The sequence below is a fragment of the Triticum urartu genome, chromosome 4A (genome assembly GCF_056163025.1).
Source record: "Triticum urartu cultivar PI428250 chromosome 4A, HENAU_Tu73, whole genome shotgun sequence".
Lineage (NCBI taxonomy): Eukaryota > Viridiplantae > Streptophyta > Magnoliopsida > Poales > Poaceae > Triticum > Triticum urartu.
This window is the reverse complement of record NC_141876.1, coordinates 493,851,132-493,873,764: the sequence shown is the minus strand read 5'-3', so window position 1 is coordinate 493,873,764 and position 22,633 is coordinate 493,851,132. Positions and strand designations below refer to the sequence as shown.

General features: G+C 48.4%; 1 protein-coding gene across 1 annotated transcript; it reads left to right on the top strand.

The window, feature by feature from the left end:
* Positions 1-11,651: 11,651 nt before the first annotated feature.
* On the top strand, positions 11,652-21,256 carry LOC125554829 (uncharacterized). Its single transcript, XM_087518666.1, is given in 11 exon segments — positions 11,652-11,949; positions 12,147-12,312; positions 12,492-12,622; positions 13,158-13,297; positions 13,965-14,075; positions 14,188-14,313; positions 15,025-15,177; positions 16,915-17,016; positions 20,483-20,653; positions 20,744-20,823; positions 21,021-21,256. Coding segments are annotated over 11 exon segments (1,389 nt in total). The 5' UTR covers positions 11,652-11,804; the 3' UTR covers positions 21,085-21,256.
* The last annotated feature ends 1,377 nt before the right edge of the window (positions 21,257-22,633 follow it).

Here is a 22,633-nt window from a genome sequence, read left to right as displayed (position 1 = left end):
GAGTAAAGGGGAGGAACCCCCCAGGGCTCCAAGTCCGGCTTAAGGCCGGACACAGCTCCAGAATCTTCAAGGGTTCCAGAGTCCGGCGGGCGATCTCCTTCCAAGAGGAGCAAGCCTACCGTGCCGGTGTCCTCCGTCCAACCGGAGGCGCCGGACAATATGTTGGAGGCGCTCCAAGGTGCCTCCATCGACGAGGGGCACCGCACTATTATGAGTGCGGTGATCCAGAAGGTTCAGTCCGCCAAAAGCGGACTGACTGAAGCTTGTACAAGCCTTTTAACAGGCTTTGAGGTAAGTAAAGAATGTTCAAATAATGTTACCGCATAGATAGTAGCCCCTGATGCTCTGTTGGGCGTTCGGGAAGAAAAGCCGAATAGAGGATCAAAGAATTCGCAGGAGTCTAACAAAAGGAGTCAATATGCGTATGCAGGCTTCTCTGCTAGCGTCCGCCGCACTAACTGCGGAAGTGGATGTGCTGAAGCAGAGTCTCGAGAAGTCCGAGCAAGAGCTCGGGCGTGCCAAGAAGCAGCTCGAGGAGAAGGAAGGTAAGAAATACCCTGTTTGAATATGTATATAAAAAAGGTGCAATTGCAAAAAATGACAGGATTGACATGGCTATTGTAGGGGCCACGTCTGAGGTGGGCAAGCGCTGCTCGAGGCCAAGAAGAGTGCGGCCATGGAGCGCACCGAGCGGGAGAGGTATGAGGCTAAGGTTGGCAAGGTGCGGCAAGAGCTCCAGGTTCTCATGAAGAAACATGAGAGTTTGGAGCTTGACTCAAAGACGCGAGCATCCGAGCTCGCGGCAGCTATAGAAAATGCCAAGTCTGCCAAGGCCGAGTCCCAGAAGACCCTCCAGGAGTTGGATGAGGTGAAGAAGATTGCGGCAGGTAAGGCATTCTTGATGCAAAGCAAACACATAAACGTGAGTTACCTGTTACTTACCCGAATCCGGAGCTCTCCAGGAGCGTTCGCAGATCTTCCCCGGAGTGTATTTGATGCTGCCGCATTCTATCGAGCCGAGGAGGGCAGCTCGACGGAGAAGGTGTTCTGGTCTCAGTACACTGAGGCCGGACACCCCGTGCCCCTAAGCGACCAGCTGAAGCAACTGGTCGAGCTCCACAAGGCGGCCGAACAGGCCATGAAGGGCCTCCTAGTTCGGCTGTGGCCTGGAGAGGCTCTGCCTTGGAGCTATTTCGGGCTGGTGCGGCGGCTGGTGGAGGCCTGTCCGAGGCTTGAAGACATCAAGCGCTCCGTCTGCATTGAAGGTGCCCGTAGGGCCCTTGCCCGTGCTAAGGTGCACTGGGGCAAGCTGGATGCGGAGAAGCTTGTGAGGGACGGGCCACCGCCGGGGAAAGAGCATCGCAAGCCCGAGAATTATTATAAGGATGTTCTAAAGGGTGCCCGCCTTGTTGCGGATGAATGTACCAAGGATGTATTTTTTGAGTAAAACCCGCTCGTGTTATCCTATGCGCTGAAAACTTGTTCATATGCGCTAAGCAATGCTGCTTGAATTTAAAATATTACCTTCTATGCGGCTGTTTATCAATACTGAGAGATGGCGAATCGTCGGCTTCTGCCCCCATGCCGCTAGTGCTGGGGTGTTCGGGGATAAACCTGGGCGCTCTTTTTCCCATATTTGGGTCCTTCGAGGGAGGCGCTCAGCCCAACGAACGAGGCAATCGGACTATAATGCGTGAACACTCTCACCTAGCCATAGAATTCTATAATTTTAAATTTCGGCGAAGCCCCTGGTATTCGGAAGACCGATTTTGGGGCGCTATCCACGCCTTGGCCGGACAGAGCCGACTCCTTGCCCGAAGCGGCATAAGTCTTTAGGGACTCGAAAAAACCTCTCGAACAGCGACCAGCTCTCACTTCATCATGACAGTCAGTTTTAGCTTTCTCCACTGAGGTGCTCGGCCCAGCTCAACTGGGGCACAATCGCAGTGGTTCTCCTAGTGCTACCTTAGCCGATATAGCGGAACGTAAGGCACCAAAACATAGGAGCCAGGCAAACCCAACTATTGACCCAAGACATGATTCGGAGCCGATGCATATAATGCTATAAGTTCGGGGTGCCGCACTTGTTAAAGTGTTCGGACTTCTCACACCATGTTGAGGGGTACTGAAGCCCCTGGCGTATTTTGGCCGTACCAAAGTGTACGGGTGCGACATGTCATTAAGGAACATATATATATATATATATATATATTAAAAAAAGGGTAATGCAAAAAATAGACAAAAGCTATGCATTGTTCATAAAAATAGCTGCGATCAAGGCAGAACGATACAAGTGATGCGATAAACGAAAAGTTGGACTATTTAACATGTCTGCTCCAGGGGCAAGTTGCGGAATAGTATGCGAAACAGGTATACTGCTCGTGATAGAGACCACCTGTGATTTCCGTAATGCGGCATGACTTGTCTGCTTCCCTGGTTCTTGCATCGTTTGTGCGGCATTTGAACTGCCGGACAGGCCGTCCGAAGAGTAGAGTCCTGAAAGTAAGAGAAAAGTAAAAAAACGGCAGCCCCTGGTGCAGTTTAAGCCGTGTTTTGGGCGTGCCGTGATGGTGCCCCTTCCCCTATGCCCATGGTATTTCCAGAGCGTAGTTATGGACGCGAGGTACTGGCGTCACCTTTTTGCGAGGGTTGGGGTTGGGGCCGTATTGCTACGCCTGCTCGGAACGTGCCAGGCGGTCTTGTTGTAGGTTAATCCGGGCGTGCTTGACGGTGTCCGGTCGTTGAATGGCCGGACTGGAGAACTGCCTGGAGAGGCTGCTTTGTACTTCCGCTGCGAGGGCCGCCGTGTGCTCCTCCGTTCGGAGGGAGCGTTCGGTGTTTTCATTGACCGTAATTACTCCTCGAGGGCCTGGCATCTTGAGCTTAAGGTATGCGTAGTGCGGGACCGCATTGAACTTGGCAAATGCGGTTCGCCCGAGCAGTGCATGATAACCACTGCGGAACGGGACTATGTCGAAGATTAACTCCTTGCTTCGGAAATTATCCGGAGATCCGAAGACCACTTCAAGTGTGACTGAGCCTGTGCAGCTGGCCTCTACACCTGGTATTACGCCTTTAAAGGTCGTTTTGGTGGGCTTAATCCTCGAGGGATCTATGCCCATTTTCCGCACTGTATCCTGGTAAAGCAGGTTCAGGCTACTGCCGCCGTCCATAAGGACTCTAGTGAGATGAAATCCGTCAATAATTGGGTCGAGAACCAATGCGGCGAATCCGCCATGACGGATGCTAGTGGGATGGTCTCTTCGATCAAAGGTGATCGGGTAGGAGGACCATGGGTTGAACTTTGGGGCGACTGGCTCTACCGCGTATACGTCCCTTAACGCGCGCTTCCGCTCCCTCTTGGGGACGTGGGTGGCGTATATCATGTTCATCGAACGCACTTGTGGGGGAAAGCCCTTCTGTCCATTGTTGTTCGGCGACCGGGGCTCCTCGTCATCATCGCTATGCGACCCCTTGTCTTCATTGTTGGCGCTTAATCTGCCTGCCTGCTTGAACACCCAACAGTCCCTGTTGGTGTGATTGGCCTGCTTTTCGGGGGTGCCATGTATTTGGCACAAGCGGTCGAGTATTCGGTCCAAGCTGGACGGGCCCCTGGGATTCCTTTTGAATGATTTTTTTCGCTGACCGGATTTAGAGCCTCTGAATCTGGCATTAACTGCCGTATCCTTGGCATTGTCGCCGTTGATGCGGCGCTTCTGTTGGTTGCGACGCGACCTGCCACTAATGTCCCTGGTGTCCGAGCGACCAGGGTTCTTGGTCATATTGTTGCTACGAGCAAGCCAGCTGTCTTCTCCCACGCAAAAGCGGGTCATGAGTGCCGTGAGTGCTGCCATAGATTTCGGCTTCTCCTGTCCTAGGTGCCGGGTAAGCCACTCGTCACGGATATTATGCTTGAAGGCTGCTAAGGCCTCTGCGTCCGGACAGTCGAGTATTTGATTTTTCTTTGTTAGGAACCGTGTCCAGAATTGCCTGGCCGATTCGTCTGGCTGCTGAATTACGTGGCTTAGGTCGTCAGCGTCTAGGGGTCGCACATAGGTGCCCTAGAAATTGTCGAGGAATGCGGCTTCTAGGTCCTCCCAACAGCTGATTGACCCTGTTGGCAGGCTGTTAAGCCACTGCCGGGCTGGTCCTTTAAGCTTGAGTGGGAGGTATTTGATGGCGTGAAAATCATCGCCGCGGGCCAAGTGGATATGAAGGAGATAATCCTCGATCCATACCGCGGGGTCTGTTGAGCCATCATATGATTCGATGTTTACGGGTTTGAAACCCTCGGGGATTTGATGATCCATTATTTCGTCTGTGAAGCACAACGGGTGTGCGGCACCTCTGTACTGGGCGATATCATGACGTAGCTCCAATGAGCTTTGTCTACTGTGTTCGGCCCTGCCGAATTTGTGGCCGGCGTGACAGTTGTCGTCTCGAGCCGTGGGGTGCCTACGCGATCCGTAGATCGATCTTGTTTGCCTTGTCTTGTCCTCCAACATGTCTCGTAAGTCCGACGCATATTCCCGTGCCTTGGTACGGGGTGCGACTTGGGTGGAGGGCCATGAGGCCTCTCTATCGCGGCCACGAGGTGTCCTGTCGGCCGCATCGAGTGCTTCCTCCTCTAATCGGGGTAGTAACCTGCGCTTCGGGTAGCACTTGGAGGGGCGTTCGGGTTTATGCTCTTCGGCCGCGAGGACTTCAGTCCATCTATCGACTAGCCGATCTTGATCAGCTTTAAGCTGTTGTTGTTTTTTCTTGAGGCTTCTTGCCGTGGCCATAAGCCTGCGTTGAAAACGCTCTTGTTCGACGGGATCCTCTGGCACGGCGAATTCGTCGTCGTCGAGGCTTGCCTCGTCTTCGGAGGAAGGCATATGATTATCGTCCTCGACCTCTCTGTCAGCCGCTCTCCCATGGGGGCTGGTTTCTCCATCCTCCTGTGCTAAATCTTGCTCGGGTGGATGTTCTTTGGCGCTTTCCGGGGTATTATTATCTCCCGTGCTGGAATCGCCATTTTTGTGTTGGCGGGATTTTGAGCGGCGCCGCTGACGCCGGCGCTTTTGCTGTTTTTTGGAGGGGTCATCCTCCGCTGTTCTATCGCCCTCTCCCTCTTTTGGGGTGTCCACCATGTATATGTCATATGACGAGGTGGCTTTCCAGGGCCTAGTAGGCTGGTTCTTCATCATCTCCTTCATCAGCGTCCATACCGTCGATGTCTTCGGAGTCGAAGTCGAGCATGTCGGTTAAGTTGTCGACAGTGGCTACAAAGTGGGTGGTGGGTGGGTTTTGAATTTCTTCATCGTCCGTACCCCATCCTTGCTGACCGTAGTCCGGCCAGGGCTCTCCCGACAAAGAGAGAGACTTCAGTGATTTCAGGATATCGCCGAAAGGCGAGTGCTGAAAGACGTCCGCGACCGTGAACTCCATGATCGGCGCCCAATCGGATTCGCTCGGCAGGGGCGCGGAGGGTTCGGAGTCCGGAGAAGAATCCGGCTCCATGGAGTCACGAGTCTTGCAGAGTACGGGGCTGGTGTTCGGCTCAACCGTCGTTGGGATCGCAGCCCCCGAGGCGGCGTCCAACCGCCCATCCTCGATCGGTGTGGTCGGCTCCGAACCAGGGGCCGGAGCCGATGCAGGTGCGGCCTCCAGGGCACTGTTCGGCGGTAGAGCTAGATCATGCTCGTCGTGACAGTGCGGCGCGCTCAGCAGTGGTTCGAATCCGTCGAAAATCAAGTCCCCGCGGATGTCGGCCGTGTAGTTTAAACTTCCGAATCTGACCTGATGACCAGGGGCGTAGCTTTCGATCTGCTCTAGATGGCCAAGTGAATCGGCCCACAGTGCGAAGCCGCCAAAGACGAAGATCTGTCCGGGGAGGAAGGTCTCACCCTGGACTGCATCGCCATTGATGATCGTAGGAGCCATTGGGCCTGACGGCGATGGCACAGAGGAACTCTCAATGAAAGCACCAATGTCGGTGTCAAAACCGGCGGATCTCGGGTAGGGGGTCCCGAACTGTGCGTCTAGGCCGGATGGTAACGGGAGGCAGGGGACACGAAGTTTTACCCAAGTTCGGGCCCTCTCGATGGAGGTAAAACCCTATGTCCTGCTTGATTAATATTGATGATATGGGTAGTACAAGAGTTGATCTACCACGAGATCAGAGAGGCTAAACCCTAGAAGCTAGCCTATGGTATGATTGTTGATGTGTATGTTGTCCTACGGACTAAAACCCTCCGGTTTATATAGACACCAGATAGGGTTAGGGTTACATAGAGTCGGTTACAATGGTAGGAGATCTGAACATCCGTATCGCCAAGCTTGCCTTCCACGCAAAGTAAAGTCCCTTCCGGACACGGGACGGAGTCTTCAAACTTGTATCTTCATAGTCCAGGAGTCCGGGTTGAAGGTATAGTTCGGCTATCCGAACACCCCCTAATCCAGGACTCCCTCAGTCGTACTCCCCTCTGCGTGGGAAACAACTGCCGAGTCTTCCCTGCCTCCGTGTCGTTCCCTTCCTAGGCCTCGCCGTCGTCCACCGCCCTGGTGCTCTCGTCATGGCCTGGTCAACATGGTCAACGACCGACATGCATCTGAAGTGGACTATACGTGGAGAGGCCGACATCTGGGTCCACGGCCGCAAGCAAGGAAATGCCTCCTTATTACACGCAAAATAATGATTCCTCCACCTGACATCAGGGACCCACCGAAAGGGCCTCTGTATTTCGCGAAAAAAACGTTACCGTCGCTGACAGCTCGGACCCACTAGCTATATCTTCGCACATAAGGAAGTGCCTCCTTATTACGCATAAAAAAATGAATACTCCCCCTGTTAGCTGGGACCCAGTATAGTGGCAGGCTGACTTGTGGTCCTACTAAGTTGACGGGGACGGAGGGCTTTGTCAACTTAGTCAATATGCACGATTCTAGCTCCAGTGACCGTATGATGTCCATCCAACAACCGTAGTGCTTCTTCAACCTCTGGTCTTCTTGCTCCAGCCGCCCAAACCAGCGCCAGTCGTGCTTCGTGCTCGTGCCTCCCGTGACCGGCTGCGATGCGGCGGAGGCCTCACCGCTCCCTACTACTCCCACCGCTGGCCAGGCATCCCTCTACTCACCCACACCCCCTGTTATTCTGCGGCGACAGCAACCTCACACCGCAGCGAACCAGTGAACCTTCGTACTCCTCTACGCGTGGGCATCCACTGCTGCGTCTTCCCCGGCTCCGCGTCGTCCCCTTCCTAGGCCTCGCCGTTGTCCACCACCCTGGTGCTCTCGGCGCGGCGTGGTCAACGTGGTCAAGGAACGGCTTCCATCGGACGTGCACTGTACGTGGAGAGGCTGACAGCTGGGTCCACGGCCACAGCAAGGAAGTGCCTCCTTATTACGTGCAAAATAATTATTCCTCCACCTGACAGCGGGGACCCACCGGACGGGCCACCGTATTTCGTGAAAAAACGTTCCCCCCTGACTGCTGGGACCCACCAGCTACATCTTCGCATGCAAGGAAGTGCGTCCGGGAAAAAAAAACAATTCGCCCCCTGACTGCTGAGACCCACCAGCTACATCTTTGCATGCAAGGAAGTGCGTCCGGGCAAAAAAAATGATTCGCCCCCCTGACTGCTGGGACCCACCAGCTACATCTTCGCACGCAAGGAAGTGCGTCCGGGCAAAAAAACGATTCGCCCCCCTGACTACTGGGACCCGCCAGCTACATCTTCGCACGCAAGGAAGTGCCTGACAGTCGGGACCCACCTGGTCGAAGCGTACGTAGCGTTGTCATTCTGGTCGCGAACGTGTACGTACATATATACTTGTAGAGGCACGCACGTGTCATCGTAGAGGCGCGTACGTGTCGTAGTAGAGGCGCGCACGTAGCATGTACATGTACGTACAGAGGCCGGGGTGCAAGAAAGAAAATACGACTACGTATGTGTACATACGGGCGGGGTCTCGAACACCTACTCGCGCATACGTACGGCCAGGGCTTGTGTACATGGCTGGGTCGGAATGGAGAAACAGCATCGTCGTCGTGTTCATGGGGAGGCAACGGAATGCGTCGTGTTCATGGGGAGGCAACGGAATGCGTCGTGTTCATTGGGAGGCAACGAAACGCGTGGGAGCCAACCGGCTGGGTCGGAACGGAATGCGTGGTCGTGTTCATCGGGAGGGCTTGGACGGAACAGGCGATGGAAACGAGGCCTGGCGTACCGCAGAACAGAGGAAACAGTCCTCCTACGTTCGGAACGGCGTCCTGTTGATCGGGAGGGGTCTGGCGTACCGCAAAACAGAGGAAACGGACCTCCTACGGTCGAAACGGGGGTCCTGTTGATCGGGAGGGGTGTGGCGTACAGCAAAATGGATGAAACGGACCTCCTACGGTCGAAACGGGGGTCCTGTTCATCAGGAGGGGTGTGGCGTACCGCAAAACGGACGAAACGGACTTGTGTTGGAGTGCTACGGTCGAAACGGGGGTCCTGTTCATCGGAGGGGTGTGGCGTACCGCAAAACGGGACTCCACGGGATACTGTTCATCTCCACCGTCGACCTCCTCCAGCCTCCACGGGCTACCGTCGACCTTCTCCAGCCTCCACGGGCTCCTGTTTATCCAGCCTCCACCGCGCGCTACTCCACCGGCTACTGTTCAACCACCCCTCCACGGGCACCCCTCCACCGTATACTGTTCATCCAGCCCTCCACACCACGGGGTCCTATTCAACCACCCCTCCACGGGCACCCCTCCACCGTCTACTGTTCATCCAGCCCTCCACCACACCACGGGGTCCTATTCATCCAGAGGCAACGCCACCGCTCACTGTTCATCCAAACCCCCCCGCAACACTCACTGTTCATTCCAGAGGCAACATCGATCGGCTTCAGTTAGCAGCAATAGTGAAGGAATCGCTCGATGGGGTTCAGTTAACAACCATCAATCGATCGCTCGGGTTCAGTAACGCGTAGTCTGCAGTGCAATCGCTCGGATTCAGTTAGAACCCAACGCCTCGCTCGGGTTCAGTTAGAGCCAACGCCTTGCACACACGCGCGTACGTGTACGAGAGAAACGCGCATCGCTCGGCCCCGACCTCCCACCGTAATCGGGAACTCTCCGAAATTTTCCTCGCCCTCGCTTCTACCACGTTTTTTTCCGTCATGGACGACCCAAAGAATGTCATGCAGCTGCGTCTCCGGCCCGCCCAGGACGAAAAGCCCATTTTCTGTCATGATTTTTTGTCATAGAAGTAGGCCCCACCACATCTATGATGATACCGGGTTTTGTCACAATTATCGTCATAGAAGTGTCATATGTATGACAGAATTTTTTTTCGTTCGGCCCAAAATGTCACGGATGTGTCTTTTTTTGTAGTGGTAACTGCAGGTGTGATCTCCCGAACACCGTCCGATGGCAGAGCTAAGTCATGCCCGTCGTGACTGTGCGGCGCGCCTGACACGAGCTCGAATCCGTCGAAGATCAAGTCTCCGCGGATATCGGTAGTGTAGTTCAATCTTCCAAATCTGACCTGATGGCTAGGGGCACAACTATTGATCTGCTCTAGATGGCCAAGCGAGTTGGCCCGTAGTACGAAGCCGCAGAATACGAAGATCTGTCCGGGGAGAAAAACTTCACCCTGGATCGCATCGTTGCCGATGATCGAAGGAGCCATCAAGCCTTTACATGACGGCACAGTGGAACTCTCAACGAAAACACCAATGTCGGTGTCAAAACCGGCGGATCTCGGGTAGGGGGTCCCGAACTGTGCGTCTAAGGCTGATGGTAACAGGAGGCGGGGACACAATGTTTACCCAGGTTCGGGCCCTCTCGATGGAGGTAATACCCTACTTCCTGCTTGATTGATCTTGATGATATGAGTATTACAAGAGTTGGTCTACCACGAGATCGTAGAGGCTAAACCCTAGAACCTAGCCTATGATTATGATTGTTGTTTCGTCCTACGGACTAAACCCTCCGATTTATATAGACATCGGAGGGGGCTAGGGTTACACAGAGTCGGTTACAAGGGAGGAGATCTACATATCCGAATTGCCAAGCTTGCCTTCCACGCAAAGGAGAGTCTCACCCGGACACGGGACGAAGTCTTCAATCTTGTATCTTCATAGTCCAACAGTCCGACCAAAGTATATAGTCCGGCTGTCCGAGGACCCCCTAATCCAGGACTCCCTCACTGCCCACTACAAGAAGTAATGTACACACTTAGAGAATGGTAAAAAGTATAGCCAGCTGCTGGCTATAAGCCAGTGCCATGTCATCTACAACCCATCTTATAGCCAACATGTATAATAGTAGATCAAAAGAGTATACTACTTTTTTATTATGTGGCCCACCTTTCATTCTCACAAAGTGCCTAGGAGCACGTGCTAGAGCTGACTCTTCACGAAGAGCCCGCTTACCTTTTCTCTCCTCTTCTCTTTCCTCCAATTAAGCAGAAGTATACTAGTTTATTTATTCCTTATAGCCCGCTGACTCAGCTCTATTGTACTTACTCTTAATTGTATATGATAAAAATAATAACGCCAGACATCAATGCTTGATGTCTTCATTGATGCTCCTAGCCGTTGGCCTCCTAGGTAGCCCAAGCGAAGTTTATTCAAGTGAGGCGTGCTTTGTGAACCGGGTGACCTAATTCCTCCCGCGGGTGCCTCATGCCGGCTGACAAAAACCTCCTTTGTTGCTGACATTATCTTGGGTCATTAAGACATGAGCCTCCATTGACCTTCATTGGCTTTTATGTCTCTGTGGGCTTACCAGGTGGAGGATAACCTCGTTAGCAGGAGTCTTCAGTGAGGAATCAACTTGTGATTACCCTCAAAAAAGATTGTCAAGGTTTGGATACCACCTCCAGGTCTACCACTAGTGGAGTGGTTGAAGAATCATCTTTGTGGTGATATTTCAAGGAGAAGAGGGTGAACCTTCGTGGTGTCGGTGTTTCTTCATGGTAACGCCCACCCCTCCAATGGTGCTTAGTACCTAGGAAGTGAATATCGGACATATCCTCGTCTCTAGTGTCTTCGCTTATCTCTAACCATAAGCACCCATTTACATTCCACATGCATAAACTTGCTAATAATCAAAGTGAAATTTATATTGTCCCTGTTCACCCCCTCTAGGTCCATCTCAGTCCTTTCAGTCGTCCATCCCGCCCACTACATGGCGAGCGCGCCACCGGCCCTAACCCCACATTCCGCACTTGTCTTGAGCCCCATTACCTGACCGATCCATTCGTCAGATGATCTCCTCTACTATCTTGACACTGGGAGCCGATCCACTGCCTCCCGAGCTCCACCATTCCTCCTGAGCTCTATTCTCCTCGATTCGTCGTAGAACGAGCTTCGTTGTCGCCCCGACACTGCGCACCAATCCACGGCCTCCCATGCTCTCATACCCCCTCCCAAGCTCCCCCCGACATTCCGAGTGGGTCACGCCACCGCTTCTCTCGCTTGTTACTCATGTGCTCCCGAGCTTCGCAACCCCTTCTGAGCTCCCACGCCACCTCCTCTCCTTCTCGGGCAAGGCGATTTGGGGAAGACGAAGAAGGAGAAAAAAAGAAAGAAGAAAACACCAGAGCCAATGGCAGATTGGTCCCATGTGTCAATGAGCACATGTACACAAAATAAAACCAGAGCAGGGACTTTGGTGCAGAACCGTGTTCCAAACAACAATATTTTCATCGGCGTTTCTTCTCCTGCGGTAAACCCCCAAACCCCAACAGGCAACAGTCGAGCTCGAGGCACCGGTGGTTCGGGGCGAAGACCCAAGTACAGTAGAGCATCGCCGGCCGCCGGCGACCATGAACGGCTCGGGATTTGATATGAGGCTCGGCATCGAGAGCGCTCTTCGACGCGCGCTTCCGTACGGCGGTCTTCCCGGCAATGACTCGCCGCAGACGGCCTTCTTCGACGCGGCCACCGAGGGCGACCTCCGCCGCCTCAGAGGTGAGCAATCTCCCGTCGCACCCACATCTCAAGGGTCTCGCCGCGCACGGCCGCGCGGCGCCGGCTCCCCCTGATGCGGCGTCGCATTTGCTAGGGTTTTGGCGGGAATGGGGTCTGCGCATGCGCGTGCTTGTTTCGGTATGTAATGAGCGATATGCCTGTGTCTGACCCGCGGATTTTTGGTGCTGGCGTTGAAGAGTTGGCGAGCGGCAAGGACGCGGAGGAGAAGGCGTGGCTTGCGGATGTGTCCATCCAAGGTGTTGGGCCGTTTCAGGCCGCCGCGCGCCTGGGAAAAGTTGATGTGTGCAGGTGCTTGGTGGAGGAGCTCGGCTTTGACATCAATGCTGGAAGCAAAATTGGTATGTGCACCTTTTCTGCGTTAAGATTGATTCAGTTTCTGTTCTGATTAGCTCAATTTTGCAATGTTACCCATCTTCAAATCTTTCCATTTATGTGTATCACATTAAATTCATCTCGATTTCACATGCCTTTACGGATGTCGATGATTGCACAAGTTTACTTTTCTCTGATTTTGCTGCTAGGTGTAATGCGTTGGCTGCTGCTGCATTGGATGGAAAAATGGATGTTGTTAGGTACCTTCTTGACAACGGGGCAGATCCAAATAAGAAAGACGACGCAGGCTCTGTTCCTCTTCACTGTGCTGCAAAATTTGGTATCATCTCTGTTTATACTTAGCTTTTCATCTGTAGATTTTACATTTATTAATTTGTTGCGATGTAAAGATGAAAGATAAATTTTCCATTGTTACTGGGCAGTCTGGAACTCTTCATTTAGGCCACTTGGTCATTTGTGGCTCTTATTTTTGTTCCGCTTGGATGTTGAATTCTTGCACATCTACCAAAGTGTAGTTTCAATGTTTGTACAAGTTCGTAAGAGAAAACAGATTAATTTGATTGTTTTTTTACTAGTTCTTGCTGGTCTTGGGATGTCAAAATCTGTTAAGTGTTAGCTTACTAAATATCTTTTTGACCCACGGTTGAGATGGCGTTCAGTTCTGGTAATTACCTCTGCTACTTTAAGTATTTTGTATTCCAAATAACCATCACAGTTTATGCATGCTCGGCCTCTTGCTAAGTCATGAAATGGTAGTGATCAAAATCCTTAAGGATATGTTCTGTTGTCCAGAAATGTTTTTCTTTTCTTTTCATGGTTACATTTTATTGTCTCTCTTTGTGCCTTTTATCTAGGGCATCACGAAGCAGCAAGACTATTGCTATCTAGAGGAGCTAGTGTTGATATAGCTTATTTTCATGGGACACCACTACATATTGCTGCTTACTATGGGAAGGCCAGTGTCATGAAAGTCTTATTGGAGCACCATGCAGATGTAATAATTTAATTCCACAACTTTTTTGTTACAATTTACAAATGCTTTTTGTGTGATCTTCAGTTTGGTTATAGCACCATGCAGATGTCATAGCAGATACATACAAATGCCAAATGCCAAATTGTCTTATAGCTTTAGGAACCTCCATCAATATGGAGAATGAGGATAACTCTTGGTGCAATAGAAAGTGAACATAGGGGAGTGGATGTACTACCCAGCTACTTGCATTCAAGTCCTCACGGACGTGAATTTGGACTCATATTCGTTAATTTTTTTTTTGTCATGGGGGCCTCCTCTGCCCCTTTGCTTTTAAAAAATATCTTGGTGTACCATGTGCAGTTTCTTATTTGGCTTGCCACTCAATGTAAGTGTTATCTTGTATGTTACTATGCCATAGATGGTTGAAACTTGAGAAGAAAAAACCGTCTTTGCACCAGGGACTTGTCCATTTATATAAAAAGAAATTACTGCAAATTGTCAGCCTATAATAGTTCTGTAATCCTCCTAAAAAAAGGAGATTCATCAGTGTGGAAACATGTTCCATATCTGTACGTTGTTATTTTCCTCTATATATTTTTTACATCTTTTGTTCCAGAATTTAATACGTGGCGTATTCTGTAGTATGTTACGGTTATTTTTTCTCACTCAAGCTGATCTTTTCTTGTAGCCGAACAAGGTTTCAGAAGTTTTAGGTACACCATTGATTGCAGCTCTAAGTGCTACTTCTGAAGGACTACCAGAGTCTATTTCGTTGAAGTGTGTGAAACTGCTTGTCGAGGTCTTTCTATAGAGAAAATAATATAGGTGTCTTATGCGAATATCTATTTGCATGAAAAGTTAAAAAACTGCAGTGACCACAACTTTTAGTTTTATATAATCCATATCTACAGGCAGGTGCAGATGTAAATTCTACTAATCCCGATACTGCCTTGGTAGTGGCAACTACTTACGGGTTAACTGACTGCATGAAGTACTTGCTAAAGGCTGGTGCAGACCCTAATATCCCAAATAGTCATGTGAGTTTTATTTTATTTTCGCTTTGCATTCTTCTACTTGCTCGTATCCCATAGTGCTTACAATTTCCTTAAATGAATTTATCTAGGGAACTGGGCACAGTCCAGCAACTAGCATGAACCCATCTTCCTATTTATGTTCTAAATACAGAACTCTGCCTTTGCAATTTGATCATCATGTGCATGAAATCAAATGTACGATAATCCTCTCAGATTATAATCTAACAACTTGGGGCAACTTTTGCACATTTCCACTAATTAATGTAAGATTGCAAAAAATTTGCACATTTGCCATTTATTTAAAATTGTGCCTTGTGAGCTCTCGACTCTTGAAATTTTAATCTGATTTACTTCAGGAAATTGTTTTATGCTTGGTAGAGCATAAGGGTACTAATATGAGGAACTAGAAGTTCATATGCACTTGCTCCAAATAATTTTCAATGAATGTGTGATTTGGCCGCACGCTGACACTTCTAGAAGCAGTACCTCAATTGACATTTTTAAGTGTGTGGGTCATGTTCCATTATACTTCATTGCATTATATAAATTTTTTGTGTAATGAATACTGGCAAGATTCTTGACTAGGTCCACATTAGTTTTTCTTCTTCTTTTAGTAGCTACATTTTCTCCAAGTAACCCTTCTAGTAGCTATATAATAACCTCCTCTGTTGTTAAATCATGTGGCTCATGTTTCATCCATCTGTTACTTGACAGTGTGGTGCCATGCCAATACAACTCGCAGCAAGCTGTGGAAGAAGAAAGCATGTGGAGTTACTATTTCCTTTAACTTCTCCCATTCGAACTATATCAAACTGGACTGTTGACGGAATTCTTGCTAATGCCAAATGAAAACACTCCAAGCCCAGGGTATGAATTGCATTCTATGTACTTGATAATTCTGTATCACGCTCCAAGCCCAGGGGATGAATTGAATTCTATGTACTTGATAATTCTGTATTACGCTCCAAGCCCAGGGTATGAATTGATTCCTATGTACTACCTCTGTAAACTAATATAAGACCTTTTAGATCCCTTTTTATATTAGTTTACAGAGGGAGTACTTGACAATTCTGTATTTCATTAAGATATTCAAAGCCTAAGGCTTGCATTCCTAACTGTCCCTATGTTTCAGCAACGTGAAGTGATTAGCTCTATTATTTTTTTCAGTGGGGCCAGCTTGAATTTCTTGATAACCGTGTTTTGCTCTAGGGCATATTCTTTAAGATAGTTCGCAAAGTAGCATTCGTATTAGTGCTATGCTCACATTTTTTCACTTTTAAATTATTTTATTATGTAGATCACAAACCAAAGATCAATTCAGAGACACATTTCAGTGAATTTGACATTTGTTGTCAGTATGAAAACTGCTTTAATGAGAAGGAATGTCTGTGACTTTTACTTTATTGTCCCAGTAGAAGAAATAAGTTAATGTTGGGTTTAAGTGTTCTTTCTTTTTGTTTTATGGTCTCCAAGGATTTAAAATGACTGAAAGGATAATTGATCTAAGTATGACAAGGGAAAAAAATGTATTTTAAACACCCAAAGGGAACCGAGCGAGTAAACCATGTGCAAGTAAACATATAAAGAAGGAACGTCTCATGATGTGAAATGCCAATGAAGTCAAGCAAGGGAAATGGTTGCTTAAAATTCCATCTTGACACTTTGGTTCATATTAGTTCATTATAATCTTGGTATGTACCCAAATATGTTGTTACTTGAGTGACTTTCAATTTTGAGTCTCAACGTCTGGTGGATGCTGATCTTATCAACAGAAGGTCTTTATGTATATTTTTATGCCAGAACTGCATTATATGTTATGATGTGTTGCGTTTTGCCACTGCCTAGTGCTCATCTTGCCTAAGCACACCTAGGTGCAGTAAGTGCACTCCTAGCACAATTGAGCGGTAGGCGTTTTTGTTGTCGCATAGCGCGTAGGCACGTTGCCCCCCCCCCCCCCCCCCCCCCCCCCCCCGACTGATTCGAGCTAGAAACCCTGGTGTTTGGTTAATTGTAAATGTTATTGCGTAACTGCTTGTGGACCATGGCATGGTAGTCCTTACTTGTTTGCTCTGAATAAATGTAGCGCTTGCAGTGCCTAGCCTCCTATTAGGCACTTTATGTATACTAGGCTAAAGTGTTGGTTTGCACCATATATTTTTTAATGAAAGGAAACTGTTATTTATTTATCAGCTTTGTTGCAACCTAAGATTACAAAAAAAATGTGCAGAGTAAGTTTTTCTTTTTCTTTTGGAGATAAGGCCTTTCAACTGAGTTTTTTTATAGAGCCAAACAGCTGGATTACCAGCGTACATAGTTGGTCCAAATATCACCAATATTATGCCCCACAGCATTACATCCAAACAGGGGCAAAGAACAGAAACAAGAAAGCGCATCCTCAAGGAGTGAAGGTGATCTAAAGCACCAACAGGACCTAGTGACTAGAAACTAGACTTATTTGTTTGTTTGACCTTTTTTATTTTTATATGAATGTCTCATCAAATTACTTTAACCTTTCTCGACATGAAAACTTATCTTTCATCTCTGTAGGTTTTGGACATTTTACGTCTATATTCTAATCGGTGTTTAATTTTCTCCATGATTTAGGATGAGGAAGATGATGACAATACCAAAGTCCAGCTGAAATTATGCGGTGAGGAAGCTGTTAAGAGAAAGGACTATCGTGCCGCGTCAATGTTCTACACCGAGGTTAGTACTAATGTGAGGAATCATGTAATGCTACTCTAATGCTTGATCAACACTAGCAATAATGTGAGCAACTGTATTGGTGATGTCAGGCATATTCTACCTTTCTGTGTAGTATGTTTCTTTAGTCTATCATTTATCTTTTGATTTTCTTTCTATTTAGATAGGGAGCAAAACAACAAAAAATGTTTATTTGGATGCAAATTTTGCAAGATTCATATGCATGGAACAATTAAAGGGAAACCTTTTGCTGTTGCGATACAGAATTTGAGCTTCTGTTTGTGTTGTACTATATTTCTGCATTTTAACACTGTAGACAGACTATCCATGGATTAACACAGTTCTTAGGTAATAATGTACTTAACTAGATGATACCCCGCGCGTTGCTGCGGGAATTTGAAGTATCATATAGAAGAGGATTATGAAGTTAAAAATAATAAATAAAGAAAAGAAATATAAATATGTTTATTTGAACCATTGATGGTATGATATAAATATGCATCACCTTTTTGCAGAGAAATATAAATACATTGCTAACATGAAAACTTGAAACTTGAAGTTTGATGGGAATTACACTAAACATACCGAAGCCCGGTCAGAATACCAATATTTCACAAAAAATAAAGAGTAATCTAGGACGAATCCAAAAGCCCGAAGCCTAGCTCGAGGCCCCACAAAAACTACTAACATGAATAATGCTTGTTCAGTTATCCATAATAGGAATTCTCAAAAAGAAAAGTTATCCGTACGTAATAGGATTAGGGATACTAACACGGGGATGTATGAGTAAAAACCTCCATTTGGTGAAAAATCTGAAAAGTTGTACTACGTTGGAGCGTTAGATTATTAGTGGTGGGCTCACATAGAAGGGGACGTTCAAAGAAGCCGTCTAAACAGGACTTCTCCCAGCTGGCAGGTTTCTTCTCCATGTCGAACTCAAGCTCCAATCAGATTTTCCATGGTGGAGAGCAGGAGAGAGAGGTGGAGGAAGCCAGCAAGATCAGCATGCTCAAGTGCGAGGATTAAATGGACAGGAAAGGCAGCAGCGGAATGACCACCGCTGATGCTCTGGCCTGCTTGCTGCGCTACCTAAATGGTACGTCCCTGGCCGTCGCGAGTTGCGCCACCACTGACCACTGACCCAAGGATAGAGCGCGCACAACATCCCTGGAGGTGTAACTCCCTTTCGTCCTCACCTTTTTCTTTCAAGCTGCAGGCGTGGTTCCTAGCAAATACGGAGTACATTCATACATCTGAATTTGTACATGACTGCCAGCAAGATTTCATTCCCTAGAAAATGAAAAAAGAACATGCATATACAATACACATCAGGCACGCACAGCACATATGCATCTCTTTCATAAAAATAAGCACACATGCATGCCTTCAGGGGAACAACGACATAGAGCGTGGAGATCTGGACAACTAAACAGCCCGAGAGACCTCATCTTCCTGCTCTCGGCGTCCATATGGCTCCATCAGCGTTGCCAATGTACATCCGGCCGGCGCCCTCGCCCTTCTCAGCCACTCTGATTCACAATCAAAGCTTCCACCGAAACTAACTAAAAAAGGTTCAGATCAGAGGAGATAAAAGGAAAAAGATCGCCCAACCTCTGGCGGATGAGATGTTTTAGGATGATGCCGACCGTGGCCCGCATGGTTCGCTGAGAGCCTGGGTCGACGTTGAAGCGTATAGCTTGGGCCAACAAAGCCCCCACTGGCAGCAGTCAAGAGACTCCACACCGGCGTTTAGTACGCAGGTCTCTGGTGGCGTCAGCCTACAAAGGCTTGGCCGGTGATGGCGCAGTATGGAGAGTGGCACAAATAAATAGGTGGGCAGAAGAAGCAGGAAGATCAAGCTGAAGATTTATTGATGGAAGGGAGACAAGCGGACCATCCAACGAAGAAGCAGTAAGACGAAGGGGCGGCAGAGATTCATTGGATGGTTCGTCGCATGCAAAGATTAATTTGTTGATAAGCAGTGATGCATGTAAGAGAGAGAATTAGTAAGGAGGAGCAGAATTATCTCTGTCGCCCCTTCGTTTTATCTCAGCCATGAAACAAAATGATGATGTGGCGTCATGCATGGGTAAAATTGCTGATTTGTCTAGTTGATGAGGTGGATAGCTTGCATGTCAAGAGAAATAGGATAGTGGGGATGAACTATTTAAGTATTATAGATTAGGAGATTTTATAAAGTGCCTCATCTTAGTTTGCCCTTTGCCTGGAATGATATTCTCCAAGTGTTTGGCAATATCCCAAATGACGCATGGTGCTTTGGCCCTGATAAAATGCTCTAGCAAGAATATGAGCTAAATGGGCTCTCAAAACTGATGCCAAAAGGTCAAACCGCCCCTACACTGCTCCACTGTATGGCTTCTCCAGCTCTCCAAATTTCTCCGCACAAGCTGCTCGGGTGTCTCTGTGTCTGGCACGGTCTGCTGTGCCTCTGCTGCTTACAGCTGTACTTGAGTGGCATGGGGGATGCTCAACCTCTTCACAGGTTCCTCCTCTCACTGCCACCACCCCGAGCTCGTCGCTCATCTCCCAGTATGCTGTCCCTCTGTGCTCAAGGGCTCCTCTGACGCATGCCACCAGGGCCCTGCGTTCTGTGCCCAGGTGTGCTTGTTTTGTTCCCTCTCTCCGACAGCATTGTGCTCAAGAGTCTCACTCAAGGTTCAAGTCTGACGTCTTTGTGGCCGAGGCTTACAGATCACCATTGGGAACATCCACTCTGAGATGCACTCGCTGCTGCTTGTGACCTACTCCCTCTGTTCCAAAATAGATGACCCAACTTTGTACTAACTTTAGTACAAAGTTGGGTCATCTATTTTGGAATGGAGGGAGTATGTCAGGGGCGGCACTCGAAGCAACTCAGGTTGAGGTCTGGTGCTGGCTTGCATCAGAGTGGAGGAAGATGATAGGATAAGGAGGAAGAGAAGGTCATCTGGGTCTTCTCCTGTGGCCTGAGGAGTGGAAATAATTAAAGAAGATAACGAAACATTTAATCAAATGAGTACTTTCTACTCAAGTACTTGGTCCTTTGTGGGCAAAGGGCAAACTAAGACGTGGGATTTTATCATAGTTGGTTCCACTATACTACTGCAGGGTTTCTCTAGCCAATTTCGACATGTACTGTGATATTTGTGCTGTTTGGAAACCTTCGTCAACCATTAACTGTTGGTAACTATTGAAAATTTAAGTCACCTTCAGCAGCCCTCTAGAAGAAGCCCACAATGGTTTGAGAAACCCTGGTTCTCAGGTTTCAGTTTATAACCATCATCAAGTGTCGCCAGACTTGTATGTATTGCTGGTAGACATAGAACATGCGTTGTCTTGCTAGCCGAGTAAATTAGGCTGTTGTCTCGCATACATTGTCAACCCTTCAGAATAGATATATGCAATTTTACTTGTTTGTTGATTGATAGTAATATGGCTCTCCCTACTTAAATTGTCTGTTATGGTGCAGGCAATTGAGTTGGACCCGACTGATGCAACACTGTATTCGAATAGGAGCCTGTGCCACATGCAAATGACTGAAGTAGATATGGCTTTGCTTGATGCTAATACTTGCATTGAATTGCGCCCTGAATGGTTGAAAGGCTACTACAGGAAGGGAGTTGCTCTCATGTTTCTCAAGGTCAAATAAATAACTTAAGATTATACTCTTTCACTTTGCATTTCTTCATATGGCACCTTCCATATGTAATCTGCCTTCAATTATCGCTAGGAGTATAAAGAAGCATGTGATGTTTTCATGGCTGGACTGAAGCTGGACCCTGGAAATGCCGAGATGGAGAAATCATTACGGTAACGTATCTTATTTTCATATAATATCTTTGATGAGTTCTTAAATGGAAAATGTTTGTGCCCATGACTTGTAACTTGTAAATTTATTTATTTTACCTAAATCTATGTGGCGAAGATGGAGACAATCTTGTTTCATGCTTATTCACTCACATTTACAAACAAGTTTAAACCAGGCACTAAAATTTTCACATTTGCAGGGAGGCTGTCGAGGCCATGAAAAAGGACCACTTCGCTAGAAAAAGCTTCAAACCATCTGATTAGAGAAACATGTCGGCTCTGGAGGTCGTGCAACCCGTTTTAGATGCCATAGTAGAGGCATATTGCAAGTGTTAGAGGTAGAATTCTCAGTGCGTAGCCTTGTTATGACTCTGGTTTGTCAATGGGCACTGTTTAGCATGATATATTGATATTAGTCTGGTTGTCAGGTTTGTGATGGCATTGGTTAGCCTTATGGATGTGGTTCGTCAAATGGCCAGCACTTAAAGCATCTCCAATAGATGATGTAGATGCAAAAATAACTAACTCTTCATCTCTAAGGCCCCCAAACCCCTCTCCAACAGATAATGTAGATACAATTTTTTTTTTTAAATCTTCACCTCTAGGAGATGTAAAATACAACACGTGGAGATGCAACCACCTACTGGAGATGTCAAATCGGCGGCCGTGCGTCAACAACCTAATTGCTTTCATTTTGCTTCCCTCTTGCTCTTTCTGCCTGTTGCACAGCCGTCGCCATCCTCATTCGCCCGTTGCATTGTCGTCGCTTGCCCGCACCAGATCCGGCCGTGTGCCACCCCTCCTTCGCTCCCCTCTCCGCCTCGAATCACCGTTGCTCCGCCGCTCCGATTTGCACCGCCGCCACCTAGATTTGCCACCCTGCCGTCCCTTTGATGCCCTTCCTCTCTTAGCCTCAAATCGCCGCTCCTCGGCTGCCGTCCCCATTCACAGCCTTCGTTGCTTCGACGCCGCCGCCCCAAATCGCTCTGTGCCATCGCCTCGATTCGGTCGCCGCCCGGCCACCACCACCTCGCCATCGCTGATGCCGCCGAAGAAGCTCCCGAAGAGTAAGGCGGGTTTTTTTGGCGTGCGGGCGAAGTCGTCCGGTCACTTCGGCGTCGAGTTCTCCGCCGCTGGCCGCCGCTTCTGTCTCGACACCTATACCACCGCCGACAAGGTCGCGCGTGCCTACAACGTGACAGTGTGGCGTGCTGAGAGGCCGAAGACGGACCTCAACTTCCCGGAGTTTGAGACCCGGGCAGATGCGGAGTTCCTCGTGTCGTAGGGTATTCAGACGGAGGAGAGGCCGAAGAAGAAGACAAAGAAGAGGCCGGCCATTATAGCTGGTCCCGACGATAGTGACGAGGTGGCGATGGCGAGGTTCGCGCGGGAGCATCCAGAGTATGTTCGGGCCGAGCAAGAGTACTTCTGGAAGCGCGATGGTGAGTAGAAGTAGGAGGTTAATCATAAGTAGGAGGTTTGTTCAAGTAAGAATAACACCTAAGCACCGGTCCACCCACATATCAAATTATCAAAGTAGCGAACACGAATCGAACCAACATGATGAAAGTGACTAGATGAAATTCTCGTGTACCCTCAAGAATGCTTTGCTTATTATAAGAAACCGTTTTGGCCTGTCCTTTGCCTCAAAAGGATTGGGCTACCTTGCTGCACTGTTGTTACTATTATCGTTACTTGCTCGTTACAAATTACCTTACTATCAAACTACTTTGTTACTTATAATTTCAGCGCTTGCAGACATTACCTTGCTGAAAACCACTTGTCATTTCCTTCTGCTCCTTGTTGGGTTTGA